Below are 19,936 nucleotides of genomic sequence, written 5' to 3' on the forward strand. Positions count from 1 at the left end.
TTTCTGTAAACATTTATTATCCCCCCGCCAACCGACCACGGTGGAGCGGAGGGATTAGAGTGCGTCAGCCGGGGGGTGAGTACGGGAAGGGGGCTCCCCCACCCCTTTCTCTCTTGACCCCACCCACCAGAGAGACCCCGCCCCCCGTAATACAAATAGCACCATGCGGGGGCCCAAACCAGCCCCCCCCAAAGCTTATTCAACATTCTAAGAAGCGCACACGCTCCTCGCCGACATCACACGCAAGTCCACGGTGGAGACAGGGTGGCCGTCGTCCAAGTTCGGCCTCGCAGATAGCCGGAGACCCCAATTTTTCCAAAAAGCGCATTTGGCCCGCAGGAGCGTCGCCCGGGCAAGCTCTCCGTGGCAGCGTCCAAAAAGCCCTCTGGAAACCTGCAAGACCAAAAGAAAGACACTGACGACGATGGTGGGATGGGGTTTTTTCCGCAGGGTTGAGGCCGAATCCCGCGCTTCCAACAATTCGGAGCATCATCCGCTCTCCCGACCCGTGTCCCGACCTATGTTTCCGAACAAATCTTGCGGGCACGAGTATGATTTTGGGGCGGGAGCGCAATTTCAGCAGTTTTCGGCTCACGGGGAAGCGAAAACAGCGGTGGGAATCACTGAAATCTCGCTTGCATCTCACATGAAATTTGGCTGCTCCCGGTACGGGCCACTTGATAGGAGGGTAGTAAATTCTGGGATGGATATGTGCATCTGCACGACCTTCACCGCCCATGAGATTCTTGTGTGAGGACGTAAGGTTTCGTCGATTTTCGGGGAAGCAAAAATGTCGGCAAGAATCGAACTCTTGCTCGCGCGCCTGTCCTTCCACGAAATTGGGACTGAGTCCATGCGGAGTAGCCGAATCTCACGATTGGGAGCGGGGGGAAGGACCGTACCATAGCGCTGGCGGCTGGCGACCTATCGCTGATTTTTTTCCAACGCAGTTCCCAATGAGCCACAGACCGGTTCACACCGGGCCACAAATCGGTCCCCCCCCCCCCCGAAGTAAGCAGGGAAGAGACACCTACCCAGAGGAAGGAAGAAACGATGGAGTGAGTAGCAGCTCCTGCTAGCTCTTTTCCGCTGGTGGCTGCTGCGTCTGCATCTCCTCCAACTCCTCTTCCCAAACTTCTAGTGAGAGGTCGCGGCCACGCGAATCCAAGAGATGCCGAGCAGGTGCTGTGCCGAGACAAGGAGGGGTGTGTGGATTTGCATCCCTCTTCGTGGCGCCGGAATAGGGACCTTAGCCTGGCATTTTCCTGGGGGGAGAGACTTGAGTGACATGGGACGCGCCTTGCTGACGCGGCCCGGGGGGGAAACAGCGACTCCGGTCTTGACGGGAAGGGTTCGACTCTCGGGAGGCCCCGGGGAAAGGAACGCAGTGGGACAGCAATGGGAGGCTGTACGCTGCACACCACCCGACGATTGAGGGAGCTGGCGAATGAATGTCCTCTGACCTGTTGGCGCCGAAATCTGCGTGGCATGGCGGGCGGCAGCTTGCTGCCGGTGAAGCTGGGATGGGAGGGGGGGAAGACAGTTAAAGATGGCAGAGAGGGGGGGGCATCGTCTCTTGGCCAGTGCCCCTCCCCTTCCCGGTCCGAATCGCCACTCACCTCGTGCATGTAAATGGCGTGTAGACTCATCTCGGCCGAGGCCAACTCGGAGAGTAGAACGGAGCGGCTGAGGGGTGCTGGGCGCTGGGCAGAGGGGGCTAAGCTTTGGGGGGGAAAAGAGGCAAAATAAGAGTGAGTGCTCCCCCCTTCCACACAACTCCCGTGGCCCCGGCGCTCCCCCGAAATTCCTCGGCCTGCCGTGCAAATGCGGCAGGCTTCAACACCCAGAATTGGGAAGGGCTGGCAGACTTTGGCTCCCCAAATTCGCCAGCCGGCCGTGCAACAGGATGGACTACAACTCCCACAGTTCCCCAGTCAGCTATAGAAGCTCGGTGGACTTCAACTGCCAGAATTCCCCAGTCAGTTTTGTGGACTTCAACTCCCAGAATTCCCAGGTCAGCTAGAGGCATGGTGGACTTCAACTCCCAGAATTCTCGTTAGCTTTGTGGACTACAACTCCCAGAATTCCCCAGTCAGTTTTGTGGACTTCAACTGCCAGAATTCCCAGGTCAGCTAGAGGCATGGTGGACTTCAACTCCCAGAATTCTCCAGTTAGCTTTGTGGACTTCAACTCCCAGAATTCCCTAGTCAGTTCTGCAAGCATGGCGGACTCCCAACTCCCAGATTTCATTCGCACGCCTGCCCGAGGAATTCTGGGATTTGAAGTCCGGAAGGATTGGCAGGGAGGAAGGAAGGAGGAACAAAGGAAGGAAGGAATTGAGGAGGAAGGAAAGAAGGAATAGAGGAGGGAGGGAAGGAATAATAGAAGGAAGGATTGGCTACCTGTTGTCCAAAACGGGGCTGCGGCCGGTGTAGGCCGAGGCCTCCCCTGGACGGCTTCGCGAAGAAGAGAGGGAGGCCAAGACGCTTGCTGTCACGCCAGGCTGTGCCACCAACCGGTGCTCGGCGAGGGCCGGGTGGGTCAGAACGCTGGCCAAGAGAGCCTCTGGCTGAAAGGAGAGGGGGGTAATGTTTGCGGCACAGTTCCCGCCCCACTCCAGCCGGAGTTCCCACCCCGTCCCGGTCGCAGTTCCTGCCCCACTCCGGCCGCAGCTCCCACCCCATTCCGGTCATGCCTCCTGACCGATTCCAATTGCAGTTCTGGGCGGTTCCGTCGCAGCTCCGCTGGGCTCACCCCATCATCGGAGAGCACCGAGGCCGCCAAAGGTCCCTCGGCCAGGAGACGTTGGGCGTGGCTGGCGTCCTGCTGGACCTTCTCCTTGAGGTGGCCAATGAAGAGGGAGCTTTCGGGCGGGGGCTGCCAGCGCGGGTTGGTGATGGCAAAGTGGACCAGCGAGAGCTCGGTCTTGCCGTTCTCGGCCTGCTGGTAGACTGAGGCCTCAGTCCGGCCCTGGGACAGCCACTGGGGGATGAGAGGAGAGAAAGAGAAGAGGAAGACAAGAGGGGAGGAGAGGAAGAGAATAGAAAGAGAAGAGGAAGAGAAGACAGAACAAAAAGAAGAGAAGAGGGGGAAGAAAGGAAAAAGAGAAGAGAAGAGAAAGAGAAGATAGAAGGGAGGAGAGAGGAGAGAGAAAGAAAAAAAGAAGAGAAAGAAAAGGGAGAAGAGAAAGAGAAGAGAGGAGAGAAAGAAAAAAGAAAAGAGAGAAGAGAGAAGGGAAAGAAGAGAGAAGAGGGAGGAAAGGAAGAAAAAAGAGAAGAGAAAGAAAAGAGAGAAAAGAAAGAGAAGATAGATATAGATAGATAGATGAGAGAAGAGAAAGGGAGGAAAAAGAGAAGAGGGGAGGAAAGGAGAGAAAAAGAGAAAGAGAAGAGAGGAAGAGAAGAGAGAAAAAATAGAGAGAAGAGGGGAGGATGGGAGAAAGAAAAAAGAGAAGAGAAAGAAAAGAGACAGAAGAGAAAGAGAAGAAGAAAGGAAAGAAAAAAAGGGAAGAGAAAGAAAAGAGAGAAGAGAAAGAGAAGAGGGAAGGAGAGGAGAGAAAGAAAAAAGAGAAGAGAAAGAGAAAAAAGAGGGGGAGGAGGGAGAACGACAAAAAAGAAAAGGGAAGAGAAAGAAAAAACAGAAGAGAAGTAAATAAAGAGAAAGAAGAGAAGAGAAAGAGAAAAGGGAAAAGATGGGGGGAAAGGGAAGAGAAAAACAAGAAAGGAGAAAAAAGACACGAGAAAGAGAATAGAAAGAGAAGTGAAGAGAGAAGAGAAAGAAGAGAAAAGAATGAGGGGAGGAGAGAGAAGAGAAATCCGAGAAGAAAAAAAAAGAGAAGAAAAAGAAGAAAGGGGAGAAGAAAGAGAACGATAAGAAAGAAGAGAAAGAAGAGAAAAGAAAGAAAAGAGAGAAGAGAAAAAAGAACGGGAAAGAAAAAAGAGAAGAGAAAAAGAGAAGAGAAAAATGAGAGAACAGAAAGATGAGAAAGAAGAGAAAAGAAAGAAGAGAAGAGAGAAGAGAAAGTGGAGAAGAGAGAAGAGAACGACGAGAAAGGAGAGAGAGAAGAGAGGAAGGAGGGAAGGCGAGAGAAGTAACGGGAAAGAGAGCTGGATGGGACCTGGGAGGTCTTCAGCCCCCCTACTCAAGGAAGAGACCCTTACCCAATCAGACCTGGAGGGGGACCTCGGAGGTCAGCTACTCCAATCTCCCTCCGCTCACCTGGGGGTTGCCATGGTTACGGATGTCCAGCTGGGCAAAGGAGCAGATGTCCCCCACGCCTGCCACCTCCACCGAGAAATTCCGGAAAAAATCCACAATCTCCAGGGCTTTGGCCCGCAGTGCAAAGATGAGGAGGAACGGAGTGACGACAGGGCTGAGGAGCTCCTCCAGGATGAAGACCTACAGGGGTCGGAGTATTTCCAAACTGGTAATTTTCGACAATCAGTTTTTTTAAAAAAACCCACAGGTTCGGCCAAACTGGTAATTTCCGACGATGGGTTAAAAAAACGGTACAGGTTCGGGCAAATTACTAATTTCCAACAATCAGTAAAAAAAATAATACAGGTTTGACCAAACTGGTAATTTCCAATGATCAGTAAAAAAATTACTACAGGTTCCACCGAACTGATAATTTCCGACAATTAGTTAAACAAACCCGCTACAGGTTTGGCCGAACTGGTATTTCTCACGAAGTTTAAAAAAACACTATAGGTTAGCCAAACTGGTAATTTCCAACGATCAATAAAATAAATATTACAGGTTCGGCCAAACTGGTAATTCCTGACGATGTTAAAATAAAACGCTACAGGTTCAGTCGAACTGGTAATTTCTGACAATTAGTTTTTTAAAAAACGCTACAGGTTCAGCCAAACTGATATTTCTGATGATCTGTAAAAAAAATACTACAGGTTCAGATGAACTGGTATTTCTGATGATTAGTTTAAAAAAATGCTACAGGTTTGGCCGAACTGGTAAAAAAAATACTACAGGTTTGGATGAACTGGTATTTCTGACGATTAGTTAAAAAAAATGCTACAGGTTTGGCCAAACTGGTAATTCCCAACGATCAGTAAAAAAAAATAGTACAGGTTCACATTAACCTTGAAACGTCGACCCCAGGTACTCACCGCCTTGTACTGGAAGAGCTGGGCCAGCTCCTCGCGGGTCTCCGACTTATGCGCGTTGCCCTGCCAGTGGTCTGGGATGTAGTGGATGTGCGCCAACACGCACTGGAGTAACTGCTCTGGGCACCACACCAAGTGCTCGTCTGGGATGAAGGCCCTACTCCAAAGGGGAGGGGGTGAGAATCAGCCCCACGTTGGGCGCCAAGATTGACGTCAGGGAATGGTGTGTGTTGCCGAGGCCCTGTCGCGTCGGAGTTCACGCAGCAAGCTACTTGAGGGGGCAGGGGGCTTGGAGAAGGACGTAGGGGACTTCCTCACACCCCCACCCCGACCCATTTCCCAGAAAGGAAGGAGGAGATAGGAAGGGACAAACAGAGAAAGAGGAGGAGGAATTAGAAGGAAGAAAGAGAGGAAGGAAAGAGGAAAGAAAGGAAAGGGTGAGAGGAAGGAAAGGGAGGAAGGAGGAAAGGAAATAGGAAGGGACGAACGGAGAAAGGGGAGGGGGAAGAAGGAAGAAAGGGAGAAGGGGAGGAAGGAAAGAGGGAGAAAATGAAAGGGAGAGAGGAAGGAAGGATAAGAGGAAAGGGGAGGAAGGAGGGAGGAAATAGGGAGGGATGAAGGGATCAAGGGAAGGAAGGACAGGAAGGGAAGGAGGGAAGGAAGAAGGAAAGAAGGAAGGGATGAAGGGATAAAGCGGAGGAAGGAAAGGGAAGGAGGGAAGGAAATAGGGATGAAGGGACAAAGGGGAGGAAGGAAAGGGAGGGAGGTAGAAGAAAGGAAGGAAAGAAGGAGGGAAGGAAATAGGAAGGAAGGGGAGGAAGGAAAGGGAAGGAGGGAAGAAGGAAGAAGGGAAGGAAAGAAATAGAGATGAAGGGACAAAGGGGAGGAAGGAAAGGGAGGGGGAAGAAGGAAAGGAGGAAATAGGAAGGGATGAAGGGACAAAGGGAAGGAAGGAAAGGGAGGGAGGGAGGAAGGAAGAAGGGGAGGAAAGAAACAGAAAGCATGGAAGCCAGGAGAGAGGGAGGGAAGAAAAGCAAATAGGGAGGGATAGAAAAATAAAGAACAAAGGAAGATGAGAAAGAAAGAAAAAAGCAAGAAAGAAAGGGTGGAGAGAGGGAGGGAGAGATGAAAGCAGGAAGTGAGGGAGGCAGGGGAGGAAGAAAGGTGATATGGAGGGATGGAAAGAGAAAGGAAAGGGAGAGAAGAAGGAACAAAGAAGATGGGGAAAGGAGAAAGAAAGAAAGAAAGAAAGAAAGAAAGAAAGAAAGAAAGAAAAGGGAGGAAACGGAGGAAGAAACCAAATAGGGAGAGATGGAAAAAGGAAGAGGGGGGAAGGAACAAAGGAGAGGAAGAAGGAAGAACGGGAGAAAGGAAGAGAAGAAAGGAAATAGGGAGGGAGAGAGGAAGGAAGGAAAAAGAGAAAGGAAGGGCGGTAGGAAGGAAAGAATGAGAAAAAGAAAGGGAGAAAAAGAAAGGAAGGAAAGAGCGGGAGGGAGGTGAGACAGGGAGAAAGGAAGGAGAAGGAAGGGAGGGAGGAAACGGAGGAAGAAAGCAGATAGGGAGAGATGGAAAAAGGAGGGGGGAAGGAAAGAAGGAACAAAGGAGAGAGCGAGGAAGGAGGAGGAACGGGAGAAAGAGGAGAGAAGAAAGGAAATAGGGGGGAGAGAGGTAGGAAGGAAAGAATGAGAAAAGGAAAGAAAAAGAAGGGAAGGAAAGAGTGGGAGGGAGGTGAGACAGGAAGAAAGGAAGGAGAGGAACGGAGGGAGGGAGAAAATGGAGAAAAAAGGAAAGGAAAGAAGAGAAAGAAAGAGGAAGAAAGAAAAAGAAAGAGGGAGGAATTACCCGCCGGACCCCCTCCCCTCCCTTTCCGCCCCCCTCCTTCCCCTCACCTGGCCACCGTCACCACCAACCCCAGCACTGTGATGGCGGTGAGGATGTGCTGCACCGTCAACACGTCCTCGTCGTAGACCGTCAGGGCGATCAGCACCGCCAGCAACGACCCGGCAAAGAACCCGACGTTCCGCGCCACCACCGCCATTGTCGGGTCGGCGAAGGCATTCATATACTTGCGCGCTGGCTTGGAGCCGCGGCTCAGCCGGGCCTGCAGCTCGTGATCCAGCTCATTGAAGTGCCGCAGATAGAGCCGCCCATAGAGCGACCAGCGGCGCGCACCGAAACGGCCTGGCTCGCGCCGCAACGCCTCCGCGTAGCTGAAAAATGCATAGAGTCCCTGCCAGACGAGAACCAAAGGGCACAGCAACAGATTAGCAACTCCAAGGACAAGGAGGCTGCGCTCAAGTCGGCGGGCCAGCTCCAAGCGTGCCGCAGCCCGCTTGTACTGAGGCTGGAGGTTCCATGTGCCCTGGAAGAAGGAGCCAGGACCCCAGAAGAGGAGCAGCTCCAGGTTGTACTTGAGACCTTGGGTGAGGAAGATGCCGCGGCCCAATAGCGGGAGCTGGAAACGGACGGGGAGCAGGGACTTGTTGACCATGGCCACTAGGTAGTTCTTGAAGCGGAGGATGCGGTGGTGGATGTCCAGCTCAGTCAGCTCGCGCCGGTGGACGCAGAGTTGGTGCTCGCGCTGGTGGGCGATCAGGCGGGCCTGGACCTCCTGCCAGCTGCGGTTGGCCAGCTGCTCCTGCGAGGAGGGAGTTGTAACTAAAGATCCCGTTTGGATCTCCAAGAATGTCAGATAGATAGGTTAGATAGATAGGTAGATGGATGGTAGGTAGGTAGGTAGATAGAAAAAATAGATAAAAGAGATAGGTAGATAGATGGTAGATAGATAGCTCGATAGATAGATAGACGAAGAAGTGATAGTCAGAGATCGATCGATAGCTAGATTTAGATAGATAGATCGATAGATAGATCGATAGAAGTCAGTCAAATGGGGATTTTATACTCTGATGACATCAGTCAGGGGCTGATGAAAGCTTATTGGGGGTATTTTAGTCGCTTTCATCAGCCCCTGCTGATTTCATCAGAGATCGATGGATCGATCAATTGATAGCTAGATAGAAGTCAGTCAAATGGCGATTTTATACTCTGATAAAGTCAGCAGGGACTGATGAAAGCTTTTTTTAAGTAAGTTTTAAATAAATTTTTTAAATGTTTGAGAGATTTGGATGTCTATTGCTTCTTCATTTATCCATCCATCTATCCATCCATCCATCCATCCACCTAAATCAATCTACCTATTGATCTATCTATCTATCTATCTATCTATCTATCTATCTATCTATCTATGTTTGACTCTGATGACATTGAGATGTCTATCGCTTCTTCATCTATCTATCAATCAATCTACCTTTCCATCTATCCATCCATCCATCTATCTAAATCTATCGATCTATCGATCTTTGACGACACTGAGATGTCTATCGCTTCTTCATCTATCGATTGATCTAAATCTATCGATCGATCTGTTGATTGACGAAGTCAGTGGGGGCGGTTGAAAGCTACCCCCCACCCCTCCTTACCGAGGGGATCTTGAGTGCCTTGGTGTAAAACGACCGGATCTCCCAATAGCCCAACAGGCTACAGAGGACTTTCACCAAACGGTAGAGCCAGAAAGTGGCGGCCATGACGAGGAGGAAAATGATCCCGCTATTGGCCTGGATCCTGGGAGGGGGAGGGGGAGAGAGAGTAGGGAGGGGGCGGGGAGGAAATGACAAATTTGATTGATTGATTTAATTGGATTGGTATGCCTGCCCCTCTCCGAGGACTCAGCCCTCGATTTCCCACCGGTTGCACACAAACCATGCAACACAACATAACCTCTTCCAGGAACAGCCCCTGATACGCGGAAAGGGACAATGAGGGTCATGTTCTCACGTCGGTGGCTGGGCGGCCGATATTCGGGGTCAGGGGGGGGGGAAGGCGTCTGTCGCAAATGTGTGGCTCTTGGCCAACCGTGGCTGCTACGGTTTTCTAAAAACGCATCATCACAAACAACAACGGGCACTCCGTCGACGATCAAAATGCCGGGGAGCCCGAAAGTCCCTTTGGTTTGGCGTGAGATGTTGAAAGAAAGAAGGAAGGAAAGAAAGACAAGGAATGGGGAGGGAGGGAAGGAGGAAGGAAGGAAGAAAAGTGGGACGAGGAAAGAGGAAAGAAGAGATAGGAAGAAAGGTAGGAAGGAAAAAGAGAGAGAAAAAGGAAGAAAGAAGGAAAGAAAGAAATGATGGAGAGGGAGGAAGGAAGGAAAAAGAGAGAGAGAAAGGAAGAAGGAAAGAAAGGATGGGGAGGGAGGAAGGAAGAAGAGATAGGAAGGGAGGTAGGAAGGAAAGAGAAAAAGAGAAAGAAAGAAAGAAAGAAAAGAGGGATGGGAGGGAGGAAGAATAGAAAAGGAGGTAGGAAGGAGAGAGAGAGAAAGAAATCAGGAAAGAAATAAGAGGGACAGGGAGGGAGGAAGGAAGAAATAGGGAAGTAGGGAGAGAGAGAGAAAGAAAAAGAGAGAGAGAGCAAAGAGGAACGGGCGGGAGGAAGAAGAAAGAAGAGGTAGGGAGGTAGGGAGAGAGAAAGAAAGAAAAAAGAAAGAAAGAAGAGAGAGAAAAGAGGGATGAAGAAAGAAGAGATAGGAGGGGAGGTAGGAAGGAAAGAGAAAGAGAGAAAGAAAGATAAGAAAGAAAGAAAGAAAGAAAGAAAGAAAGAAAGGAGGGATGGGCAGTAGGAAGGAACAAAGAAGAGAAAGGTAGGTAGGAAGGAGAGAGAGAGAGAAAGACAGAAAGAGAAAGAAAGAAATCAGGAAAGAAGTAAAGAAAGAAAAGAGGGAGGCGGAGGGAGGAAGGAAGAAAGAATAGATAGGAAGGGTGGTAGGAAGGAGAGAAAGAGATAAAGGAAAGAAAGAAAAGAGGGATGGGTGGGAGGAAGGAAGGAAGGAAGAAGAGAAAGGGAGGTAGGAAGGAGAGAGAGACAAAGAAATCAGGAAAGAAGAAAAGAAAGAAAGAGGGACGGGGAGTGAGGAAGGAATAAAAGATAGGAAGGGAGGGAGGAAGGAAAAAGAGAGAAAGAAAGAAAGAAAGAAAGAAAGAAAAGAGGGATGGGAGGGAGGAAGAATAGAAAAGGAGGTAGGAAGGAGAGAGAGAGAAAGAAATCAGGAAAGAAATAAGAGGGACAGGGAGGGAGGAAGGAAGAAATAGGGAAGTAGGGAGAGAGAGAGAAAGAAAAAGAGAGAGAGAGCAAAGAGGAACGGGCGGGAGGAAGAAGAAAGAAGAGGTAGGGAGGTAGGGAGAGAGAAAGAAAGAAAAAAGAAAGAAAGAAGAGAGAGAAAAGAGGGATGAAGAAAGAAGAGATAGGAGGGGAGGTAGGAAGGAAAGAGAAAGAGAGAAAGAAAGATAAGAAAGAAAGAAAGAAAGAAAAGAGGGATGGGCAGTAGGAAGGAACAAAGAAGAGAAAGGTAGGTAGGAAGGAGAGAGAGAGAGAAAGACAGAAAGAGAAAGAAAGAAATCAGGAAAGAAGTAAAGAAAGAAAAGAGGGAGGTGGAGGGAGGAAGGAAGAAAGAATAGATAGGAAGGGTGGTAGGAAGGAGAGAAAGAGATAAAGGAAAGAAAGAAAAGAGGGATGGGTGGGAGGAAGGAAGGAAGGAAGAAGAGAAAGGGAGGTAGGAAGGAGAGAGAGACAAAGAAATCAGGAAAGAAGAAAAGAAAGAAAGAGGGACGGGGAGTGAGGAAGGAATAAAAGATAGGGAGGGAGGGAGGAAGGAAGGAAAAAGAGAGAAAGAAAGAAGGAAGGCAGGAAGGAAAGAGAGAGAGAGCATCCCCTGTCCCCTTTCGCTCGGCGCCCCCCGAAAATAAGACCTTTGCCGGCGTCGCACTGCAACGCTGCAACGCCCCTTTCCGGCTACTCAGACACGACCCCAAATCCGGGCCGAACACCTTTGCTACTCACTGCTTGGCGCACTGCCCGGCGGGCAGGATAGCATCTGGCAGCGTCACCTTGCTCCGCTCAGGCGCCAAGCCCCTCCCTCCACCGCCGGGGTGGGTGTGGTTCACCGGCTGGTTGGCGAAGAGAATGTCGTATTCCACGCAGCAGAGCAGGAAGGTGGAGAAGGTGGCCACGAAGAGGAACTGCCTGGGGAGAGGGGGGAATCGGCGGTTGCGGTCAGCTGGCCGAGCAGCAAAACGGAGGGGGGTCTCGAGGACTTGGGCTAGATGACCTCCAAGATCCCTTCCCCCTCTATTCCTCTTCTATTCAATTCTGTATCCTTGGCTTATTGTTTTAGGCCACTCCGTTCTGTTCGGAATTCTCCTCTAAATTTGATCTGATCCGAAATTCGATTCTATTCGGGAATTCTCCGTTAAATTCTCTTCTCGATTCTCTGTTTAATTCTCTTTTATCTATTGTATATTCCATTTTGTATCCCTCACATTTCAGTTGCCCCTCCTTCCCTCCCGATAGGAATCGGGGTGGGGGAGAAATACACCCACACACACCTACCAATAGGAAACTTACACCAGCTCAAAGATGTCGGAGAGCATCATGCAGCCGAATCCGTTCCTCTGGTGGAAATGATAAACGTGGCAGCGACGTCAAGGATAAAAAGGAGAATCGTCGATCGGTAGGAGTCGTCCCGTAACACGAACGGCAACCCGAACGGTTGACGTGACACGATGAAGATAGATTCCACACACAGGGCAGTGGGGGGGATTCAGGAACCCCCACCCCGACTTACGACCGGCATTTCCGCTCAAAAATGGTGGGAAATAGGACAAAAAACTGTGGGAAATGGGGCAGAAAACAGTGGGAAAATGGGCCAAAAACCTGTGGGAAAATGGGCCAAAACTGTGGGAAAATGGGCCAAAACTGTGGGAAAATGGGCCAGAAAATGGTGGGGAAATGGGCCAGAAACTTTGGAAAATGGGCCAGAAAACAGTGGGAAATGGGCCAAAAAACTGTGGGAGACAGGCCAAAAAACTGTGGGAAAAATGACCAGAAAATGGCCGGAAAACGGGCCAGAAATGGTGAGGAATGGGTCAAAAACCATGGGAAACAGGCAAATAAACTGGTAAAATTGGCCAAAAAACAGCGGGGAAACGGGCCAGAAACATTGTGGAATGGGTCAAAAACCATGGGGAACGGGCGAAAAAACCATGGTAAAATTGGCCAGAAAACGGCGGGGAAACGGGCCAGAAACATTGAGGAATGGGTCAAAACCCATGGGGAATGGGCGAAAAAACCATGGTAAAATTGGCCAGAAAACGGCGGGGAAACATTGAGGAATGGGTCAAAAACCATGGGGAACAGGCGAAAAAACTGTGCTGAAATTGGCCAGTAAAGGGCAAGAAAAGAAAAAGGATATTTTAGTGAAGAAGTTATCCAGGTTCTTGATGTGGTGCCAGGAATCTGGGAAGAGAAGGGAAAAAAATGGGAGGAAAAATATAATTATTGAGATGCAAGGGGGTCTCCCCACGTGTCCCCCCCACTCCCCGAAACCCCAATTTACCTTTCAGCCCCTCTGTCTCGTGAACGAGCAACTCTTCGTCATCCTCATCTTCATCAGCGGGCAAGGGATGGTAGTCTCCCGAGGGGTCCCGGCTGGCCGCCATGGGGCTGGGTCGCACCGAGAGGCACACGCGAACACATGCACAAACACACACACACACGCACACGCACAACCCCTCCCTTGACGAGTGCCCAGCCGGCTTTCCAGTCATATGCCACGCTGCAAGAAGCGCCAAAAATGAAGGAACTCAGTTACAACATAAATCCCCCAAACAGGGTAAAAAACACATTGCGCCAGACGAAGGAATAAAGGGAAGGGGCCTTCAGAGGTCATCTAGTCCAGCCCCCCTCCTCAAGCATAAGAACATAAGAAGAGCCAGGCTGAATCAGGCCAAAGCCCATCGAGTCCAGGATTCTGTGTCACACAGTGGCCCACCAATTGTCCATGGGGATCTTGAGCAGAAAGAGAAGGCAAGACCCTCCCTTTCCCTTGACCCCCAACAAGTGGTACTCAAGGGAATCCTGCCTGCCTCAACCAACATAGAGGCAGCACTTGGACATCCGTTTCAATAACCATCTATATGGTTGGCATCCATGAATCTGTCTAATCCTGCCTTGAAACTATCAAAGCTGACAGCTGTCACGCCCTCTTCTGGAAGTGAATTCCATCAACCAAGGACCCTCTGGGTGAAGAAATATTTCCCTTGATTTGTCCTCACTTTCTTAGCTTTAGGGAGACCCTTGGAGAATCAGGGACTTGGGCAGCATGGAAATTGAACAATAAACTAAAATAAAAATAAATAAAAATAAAATTATAATAAGCTACAATAAAGTAAACTGAAATAAATAAAAATAAAATTATAAATTCAATAAACTAAACTAAACTAAAATAAATTAAATAAAATTATAATAAACTAACATAAATAAAAATAAAATTATTAGTAAACTAAACTAAAATAAATAACAATAAAAATAAAATTATAATAAACTAAGGTAAAATAAATTGAAATAAAATAATAATAATAAAATAAAGTAAATTAAAATAAATAAAAATAAAATTATAATAAACTAAACGAAACGACACTAAACTAATAAAACAAAACAAACCATATGTATAAAATAAATGACATAAAACCAGGAAACAGACTGTCCTGATCCCGTCGTAAGTCCGAGGAGCCGGTCGCAAGTCCGAGGAGCCAGACGTAGGTGCGGAGCAGCGCCGTAAACCCGCCGTAAGCTCCGAACGGCCGCCTCCTCGGACCGCTAGCGGTCTCTTTCTGCCCCGTCCGGCCCCGAGAAGGGAAAACAATCGCCTGCTTACCCGGCCTCAGTCGCCCGGCCTGAGTCACACCGGCCCGGAGCAGCGTCCGACCCCGCAGGCTCGGAGGCCTGGCCTCCTGAACTACTGCGCCTGCGCCGATCGTTCGCCCTGGCAGAGGCAGCGCCTCAAAGGCTCTTTAGACGCCTGCGCACGTCGTTGCTCGAGTGGAGTCTTTCATCAATTCTTAGTGCGCCTGCGCGGATCGTCCCCGTCGTGTTTTCGCCCCTTCAGAGGAGGCGGAGCCGGCGTGGACTAACGTTGCTATACTTAGGGCGCTTGCGCGAGCGGAGTAACTTCGTATCCCCCCGCCTTTGCGTCTGCGCGTAAAAGTCGCGCGCGCGCGCGCGCGCGCCTGCAACTAACTATTCACTGCGCCTGCGCGGCTGCCCGGCGCTCTCTTCCCGCAAGGCATTGTGGGGGCGTCGTTCGACCGTTCGTGAGGGGGAGCCGCTTTCGGTCGCCGCTATGTTGCTGGCCCGGCTGGCTCTGCTGCGGCCGGGCATGGCCGGGGGCCGCTGCTCCCCTTACGGACGGCGGCTTCCTCGCCCCGACGCCGCCATGAAAGGCCCTTCCCCAGCCCCGGGCGTTGCCAGGTAACCGTAACGGAGGGGGGGGAAAGATCAGGCCGGACCGCGCGGTATGCCGGGAGTCGTAGTCCCTCCTCTTGCTGCTCTCTCATTGGCTGAATGGAGCTCTGCCTCTCTCCCGATTGGCCGCTGCGTTAGAGCAGCTGGTAAGGGGAGTCACTTTCTCGTAGTCCCACCTCCTGCTCCTGTCCTATTGGCTTAACAGGACTCTGGCTGCCTCCCGATTGGTCGCTACGGCGGAGCAGCTAAGAGGGTGAAAGCTACTTCCTCGTAGTCCCACCTCCTGCTCCTCTCCTATTGGCTGAGCCGGGGCTCCTGCTGTACCCCGATTGGCCGCTGCGGCGGGGCAGCTGGGAGAGAGAGCCACTTTCTCTTAGTCCCTCCTCCTCCTGCTCCTCTGCCATTGGCTGAGCATGACCCTATATATACCTTATACCAGGGGGTCTCCAAACTTGGCAACTTTACGACTTGAGATCTCTGTCTTGTACTGTTTAATATGTAAATATATATAATGTAAAATTATAAAAATTATAATTCTATAAAATTATAGAAATATATACATTACACTATAAATATAATATTTAATATATAAATATAGTATAAAATTATAAAAATTATAATTCTATAAAATTATAAATACTGTATATATATACCTTACACTATAAATATACAATTTAATATATAAGTATATATAATATAAAATTATAAAAATTATAATTCTATAAAATTATAAATATATATATCTTATACATATACGATTTAATATATAAATATATATAATGTAAAATTGTAAAAATTATAATTCTATAAAATTATAAAGATATATATATCTTATACTATAAATAAATGGTTTAATATCTAAATATATGTAATGTAAAATTGTAAAAATTATAATTTTATAAAATTATAAAGATATAATATATAGATGCCTTCTACTATGTAATGTTTAATATATAAATATATATAACATAAAATTATAAAAATTATAATTCTATAAAATTATAAAGATATAATATATATATAACTTATACTATAAATATACTGTTTAATATATAAATATATACAATGTAAAATTATAAAAATTATAAGTTTATAAAATTATAGAAATATAATGCATATGCTATATGTATGTATATGCATATATATATATGACGGTCTTGGTATATTCGGGTTTCTTCCCGTGTAGGATTTAGAAATTTCTGGCAACGTTTCAACGAGGTCACACTTGTCATCTTCAGGATGGTGCTTCTGTCCTTGTTCTAGGGCGAACACACAAGGACAGAAGCACCAGCCTGAAGATGACGAGTGGGACCTCGTCAAAACGTCGCCAGAAATGTCTAAATCCTACACGGGAAGAAACCCGAATATATCAAGACCATCATACCTGTACCTGTGAAAATCTATGAAAACAAATATATATATATATATTTATATATAATCCTATATACTATTTAATATATAAATGTATATAACATAAAATTATACAAATTAGAATTCTATCAAATTATAAAATTATTATATATAATTAGATATATTTTTATAGTTTAAAAAAAGATATGCTTGTGGAGGAGGTGGTGGACTAGATCACTTCCCGGGTCCCTTCCAATTAGAAACATAGAAGACTGACGGCAGAAAAAGACCCCATGGTCCATCTAGTCTGCCCTTATACTATTTTCTGTATTTTATCTTAGGATGGATATATGTTTATCCCAGGCATGTTTAAATTCAGTTCCTGTGGATTTAACCATGTCTGCTGGAAGTTTGTTCCAAGGATCTACTACTCTTTCAGTAAAATAATATTTTCTCATGTTGCTTTTGATCTTTCCCCCAACTAACTTCAGATTGTGTCCCCTTGTTCTTGTGTTCACTCTCCTATTAAAAACACTTCCCTCCTGGACCTTATTTAACCCTTTAACATATTTAAATGTCTCGATCATGTCCCCCCTTTTCCTTCTGTCCTCCAGATTATACAGGTTAAGTTCATTAAGTCTTTCCTGATACGTTTTATGCTTAAGACCTTCCACCATTCTTGTAGCCCGTCTTTGGACCCGTTCAATTTTGTCAATATCTTTTTGTAGGTGAGGTCTCCAGAACTGAACACAGTATTCCAAATGTGGTCTCACCAGCGCTCTATATAGCGGGATCACAATCTCCCTCTTCCTGCTTGTTACACCTCTAGCTATGCAGCCAAGCATCCTACTTGCTTTCCCTACCGCCTGACTGCACTGTTCACCCATTTTGAGACTGTCAGAAATCACTACCCCTAAATCCTTCTCTTCTGAAGTTTTTGCTAACCCAGAACTGCCAATACAATACTCAGATTGAGGATTCCTTTTCCCCAAGTGCATTATTTTACATTTGGAAACAGTAAACTGCAGTTTCCATTGCTTTGACCATTTATCTAGTAAAGCTAAATCATTTACCATATTACAGGTGCCTCCAGGAATATCAACCCTATTGCACACTTTAGAGTCATCGGCAAATAGGCAAACCTTCCCTACCAAACCTTTCCCTATGTCACTCACAAACATATTAAAAAGAATAGGACCCAGAACAGACCCTTGTGGCACACCGCTTGTAACCTGTCTCTGCTCAGAATACTCGCCATTAACAATAACTCTCTGATGTCTATGCTTCAGCCAGCTGCAAATCCATTGAACTATCCAGGGATTAAGTCCAATCTTCACTAATTTATCTATCAGCTCTTTATGCGGAACCGTATCAAAGGCTTTGCTGAAGTCCAGATAGGCAATACCAACAGCACCACCAAATTCTGTGATTTTGGACGGTGGGGGCTGGAGGGGGGGGGGGGAGCTGATTCTTCCAAAGGGCCGGAGCCACACTGAGAAGACCCCGCTGCGCTCTGGTTTCCCCCCTCCTCTCCCCTCTTTGTTTCCTTCCGTGCAGGCGCTCCGGAACCCACGCCGGCTTTTTCCGTGGCAGCCCCGGCCGTCTCTCGCCAGCCGTCTTGTTGTTTCTGCCCCGCCACTTGGTCCCGCTGGGCCGGGTGGCATTTTCGTGGGCTGGGCCGGCGTTGGTGGGCTTGGGGGTGACCGGGCTTTTTGGCCGAGGGGCCGCCTGTCAGGATGCGTCCAAATCGGAGACGGTTTGCGTGACCACCGAAAAAGAACCGGATTTCAACTGGGCCATGTTTTGGAAATTCCTGCGCCCTCAGCTCTTGGCAGTGACGGCGGCCATTTTGGTGAGAAAGGGAGGGAGGGAGGGAGGAAGGGAGAGAGGAAAGAAGGAAGGAAGGAAGGATGAAGGAAGGAAGGATGGAAGAAAGGATGAAGGAAGGAACGGGAGGGAGGGAAGGAAAGAAAGGGAGGAAGGGAGGGAGGGAGGAAGGAAGAAGGGAGTGGGGGAGGAGTGAAGGAACCAAGGAAGGGAAGGGAGGAAGGAAGATGATGGAAGTAGAAAGATGAAAGAAATGGAAGAAGGAAGGAAAGGAAAGAGAATATAGGAAGATGGGAAGGAAGGAAAGAAAGAGAAAGGAAAACAGAAGGAAGGAGAGAAGAAAGAAGGGAAGGGAAGAAGGATTATGACAGAAGGCGAAAGGTGCAAGGAATGAAAGAAGGACGGAAGGAAATGAATGGGAGAAGGGAGGGGGAGAGGAAGAAGGAAGATTGAACAAGGAAGATGGAAAGAATGGGAGAAGGAAGGGAAGGAAGGATTATGATGGAAGGAGAAAGATGGAATGAATGGAAGAAGGGGAACGAAGGAAAGGAAGACAGAAGGTGGAAGAGGGAAAGAATGGGAGAAGAAAGGGAAGGATGTAGAAAATGGGAAGTTGGAAGGAAAGGAAGGAAGGAAAAAGGAAATGGGGAAGGATGGAAGGGGAGAAGAAAGAAGGAAAAGGGAGAGAGGACAAGAAGGAAGGAAGGAATGAAGGAAGAAGGGGAGAAAGAAGGAGGGAAGGAAAGAATGGAGGAAGGAAGGAAGGGGAGAAGGGAGGGGTGGAGAACAAGAAAGAAAGGAGTGGAGAAGGATGGAAGAAGGAAGAGACAGAGGAATGGAGGAGGAAGAAGAGAAGGAAGGAATGGGAGAAGGTAGGGAGGAATGGAGGAGGAAGAAGAGAAGGGAGATAGAAGGAAGGAAGGGGAGAAGGGAGAGACGGAGGACAAGAAGGAAGGAAGGAATGGAGGAGGAAGAAGGGAAGGTAGGAAAAAAGGGGGAGGGAGGACAAGAAGGAAGGAAGGGGAGAAAGAAAGGGAGGGAGGTGTTGATACACTCAACAATCTTTTCTCCAGTTCGCCTTCGGCGCGGCCATGCTCAACATCCAGATCCCGCTGCTGCTGGGCCAGATGGTCAACGTGGTGGCCAAGCACATGCGGGTGGGCGATTACCTGCGCATGGTGCGTGAGCCCGCCCTGCGCCTCCTGACCCTTTACGGACTCCAGGTGATTCTTCCTCCTCCTAGATTCGATTCCAGGTGGAAATCCTCGGTGACGTACTCTCCTGTCACCGTCGGGGGAGTCAAGGGCATCAACGTTCAACGTCGGGTGCTAATTTGGGGCTGAGTCCTCACCACCCTACCACAGTCGGGAGAGTAGAGCGCATCAGAATTCTATTCCTGTTCATGTATTCTATTCTATTCAATTCATCTATTCTACTCTATTGTATTCTTCTTTCCTACTCTAGTCCAGGGGTCCCCAAACCTTTTACACAGGGGGCCAGTTCACTGTCCCTCAGACTGTTGGAGGGCCAGACTATAAAAAACCCCTATGAACAAATCCCTATGCACACTGCACATACCTTATTTAAAGTAAAAAACATAATGGGAACAAATACAATATCTAAAATAAAGAAGTAGTTAAGTAATAAAGTAATTTATACTTCTTTATTAATAAGTAAATTTAAACTTAAATCAACAAACTCCCTCCATTTCTCCTTCCTTTCCTCCCTCCTTCCTCTCCACTTCTCTTCCCTCTCCATTTTTTCCTTCTCATTTGTTTCATTTTTCTCTCCCTCGTTTTTTCCCTCCATCATTTTCTCATTTTTCTCTTCCTCTTTTTCTCTCTCTCTCCCTCTTTCCATCTCTCCCTCTTGCTTTCTCTCTCCCTCTCTATTCCTCTTTCTTTCTTTCTCTCTCCCTCTCTTTCTCTCTTCTCTCTCTCATTCACTCTCTTTCTATCTCCCTCTTTGTATCTCTTACTCTTTCTCTTTCCCTCTCTCTATCTCTCCCTCTTTCTTTCTCTATCTCTCTCACACTCTCTTTCTCTCTCGCTTTCTTTCTCTCACTCTTTCTATCTCTCCCATTCTCTTACTTGTCCTTGGGAGGCAGCCACTCCGTCTTATCCGGGTTGAGCTTGAGTCTGTTGACACCCATCCAGACCCCAACAGCCTCCAGGCATCGGCACATCACTTCCACTGCTTAGTTGACTGGACATGGGGTGGAGATGTATAACTGGGTATCATCAGCATACTGATGATACCTCACCCCATGCCCCTGGATGATCTCA

General features: G+C 48.0%; 2 protein-coding genes across 8 annotated transcripts in view; one reads left to right on the forward strand and one right to left on the reverse strand.

Annotated features, from left to right (window-relative positions):
- Positions 1-14,456, reverse strand: LOC139175837 (autophagy-related protein 9A-like). Of its 7 annotated transcripts, none has more exons than XR_011560583.1 (15): positions 13,888-13,972; positions 12,568-12,786; positions 12,424-12,467; positions 11,577-11,641; positions 11,013-11,195; positions 8,603-8,744; positions 7,013-7,761; positions 5,127-5,280; positions 4,219-4,398; positions 2,755-2,982; positions 2,403-2,569; positions 1,620-1,722; positions 1,464-1,518; positions 1,035-1,265; positions 1-393 (listed from the first exon to the last, which is right to left on the reverse strand). XR_011560583.1 is itself a non-coding variant. In XM_070767151.1 (15 exons), exons 2-14 carry the CDS (start codon positions 12,776-12,778, stop codon positions 1,076-1,078), a joined length of 2,391 nt encoding a protein of 796 aa, XP_070623252.1. In that variant the 5' UTR covers positions 12,779-12,786; positions 13,888-14,456; the 3' UTR covers positions 1-393; positions 1,035-1,075. The 7 variants fall into 7 exon arrangements, 6 of the variants coding, with proteins under 6 accessions (XP_070623252.1, XP_070623254.1, XP_070623251.1 ...); XM_070767151.1 differs by having other exon boundaries at positions 1,035-1,185; positions 13,888-14,456; XM_070767153.1 differs by having other exon boundaries at positions 1,035-1,185; positions 13,902-13,988.
- Positions 14,120-19,936, forward strand: part of ABCB8 (ATP binding cassette subfamily B member 8) — a 22,917-nt gene continuing 17,100 nt past the window's right edge. Inside the window, exons 1-3 of the mRNA XM_070767154.1 lie at positions 14,120-14,480; positions 17,382-17,676; positions 18,725-18,874. Coding sequence (XP_070623255.1) covers positions 14,353-14,480; positions 17,382-17,676; positions 18,725-18,874 — 573 coding nt within the window. The 5' untranslated portion in view covers positions 14,120-14,352. The remainder of the gene's footprint in view (positions 14,481-17,381; positions 17,677-18,724; positions 18,875-19,936) is intronic.

Source organism: Erythrolamprus reginae, chromosome Z, assembly GCF_031021105.1.
Source record: "Erythrolamprus reginae isolate rEryReg1 chromosome Z, rEryReg1.hap1, whole genome shotgun sequence".
Classification (NCBI taxonomy): domain Eukaryota; kingdom Metazoa; phylum Chordata; class Lepidosauria; order Squamata; family Dipsadidae; genus Erythrolamprus; species Erythrolamprus reginae.

Coding starts and splice junctions, on each gene's coding strand:
- LOC139175837 (XM_070767148.1), bottom strand. CDS start 12,778: ATGACTGGAAAGCCGGCTGGGCACTCGTCAAGGGAGGGGTTGTGCGTG. Junction 12,468..12,567: donor CGAGACAGAGGGGCTGAAAG/GTAAATTGGGGT, acceptor TTCTCTTCCCAG/ATTCCTGGCACCACATCAAG. Junction 1,519..1,619: donor ACGCCATTTACATGCACGAG/GTGAGTGGCGAT, acceptor CTCCCATCCCAG/CTTCACCGGCAGCAAGCTGC.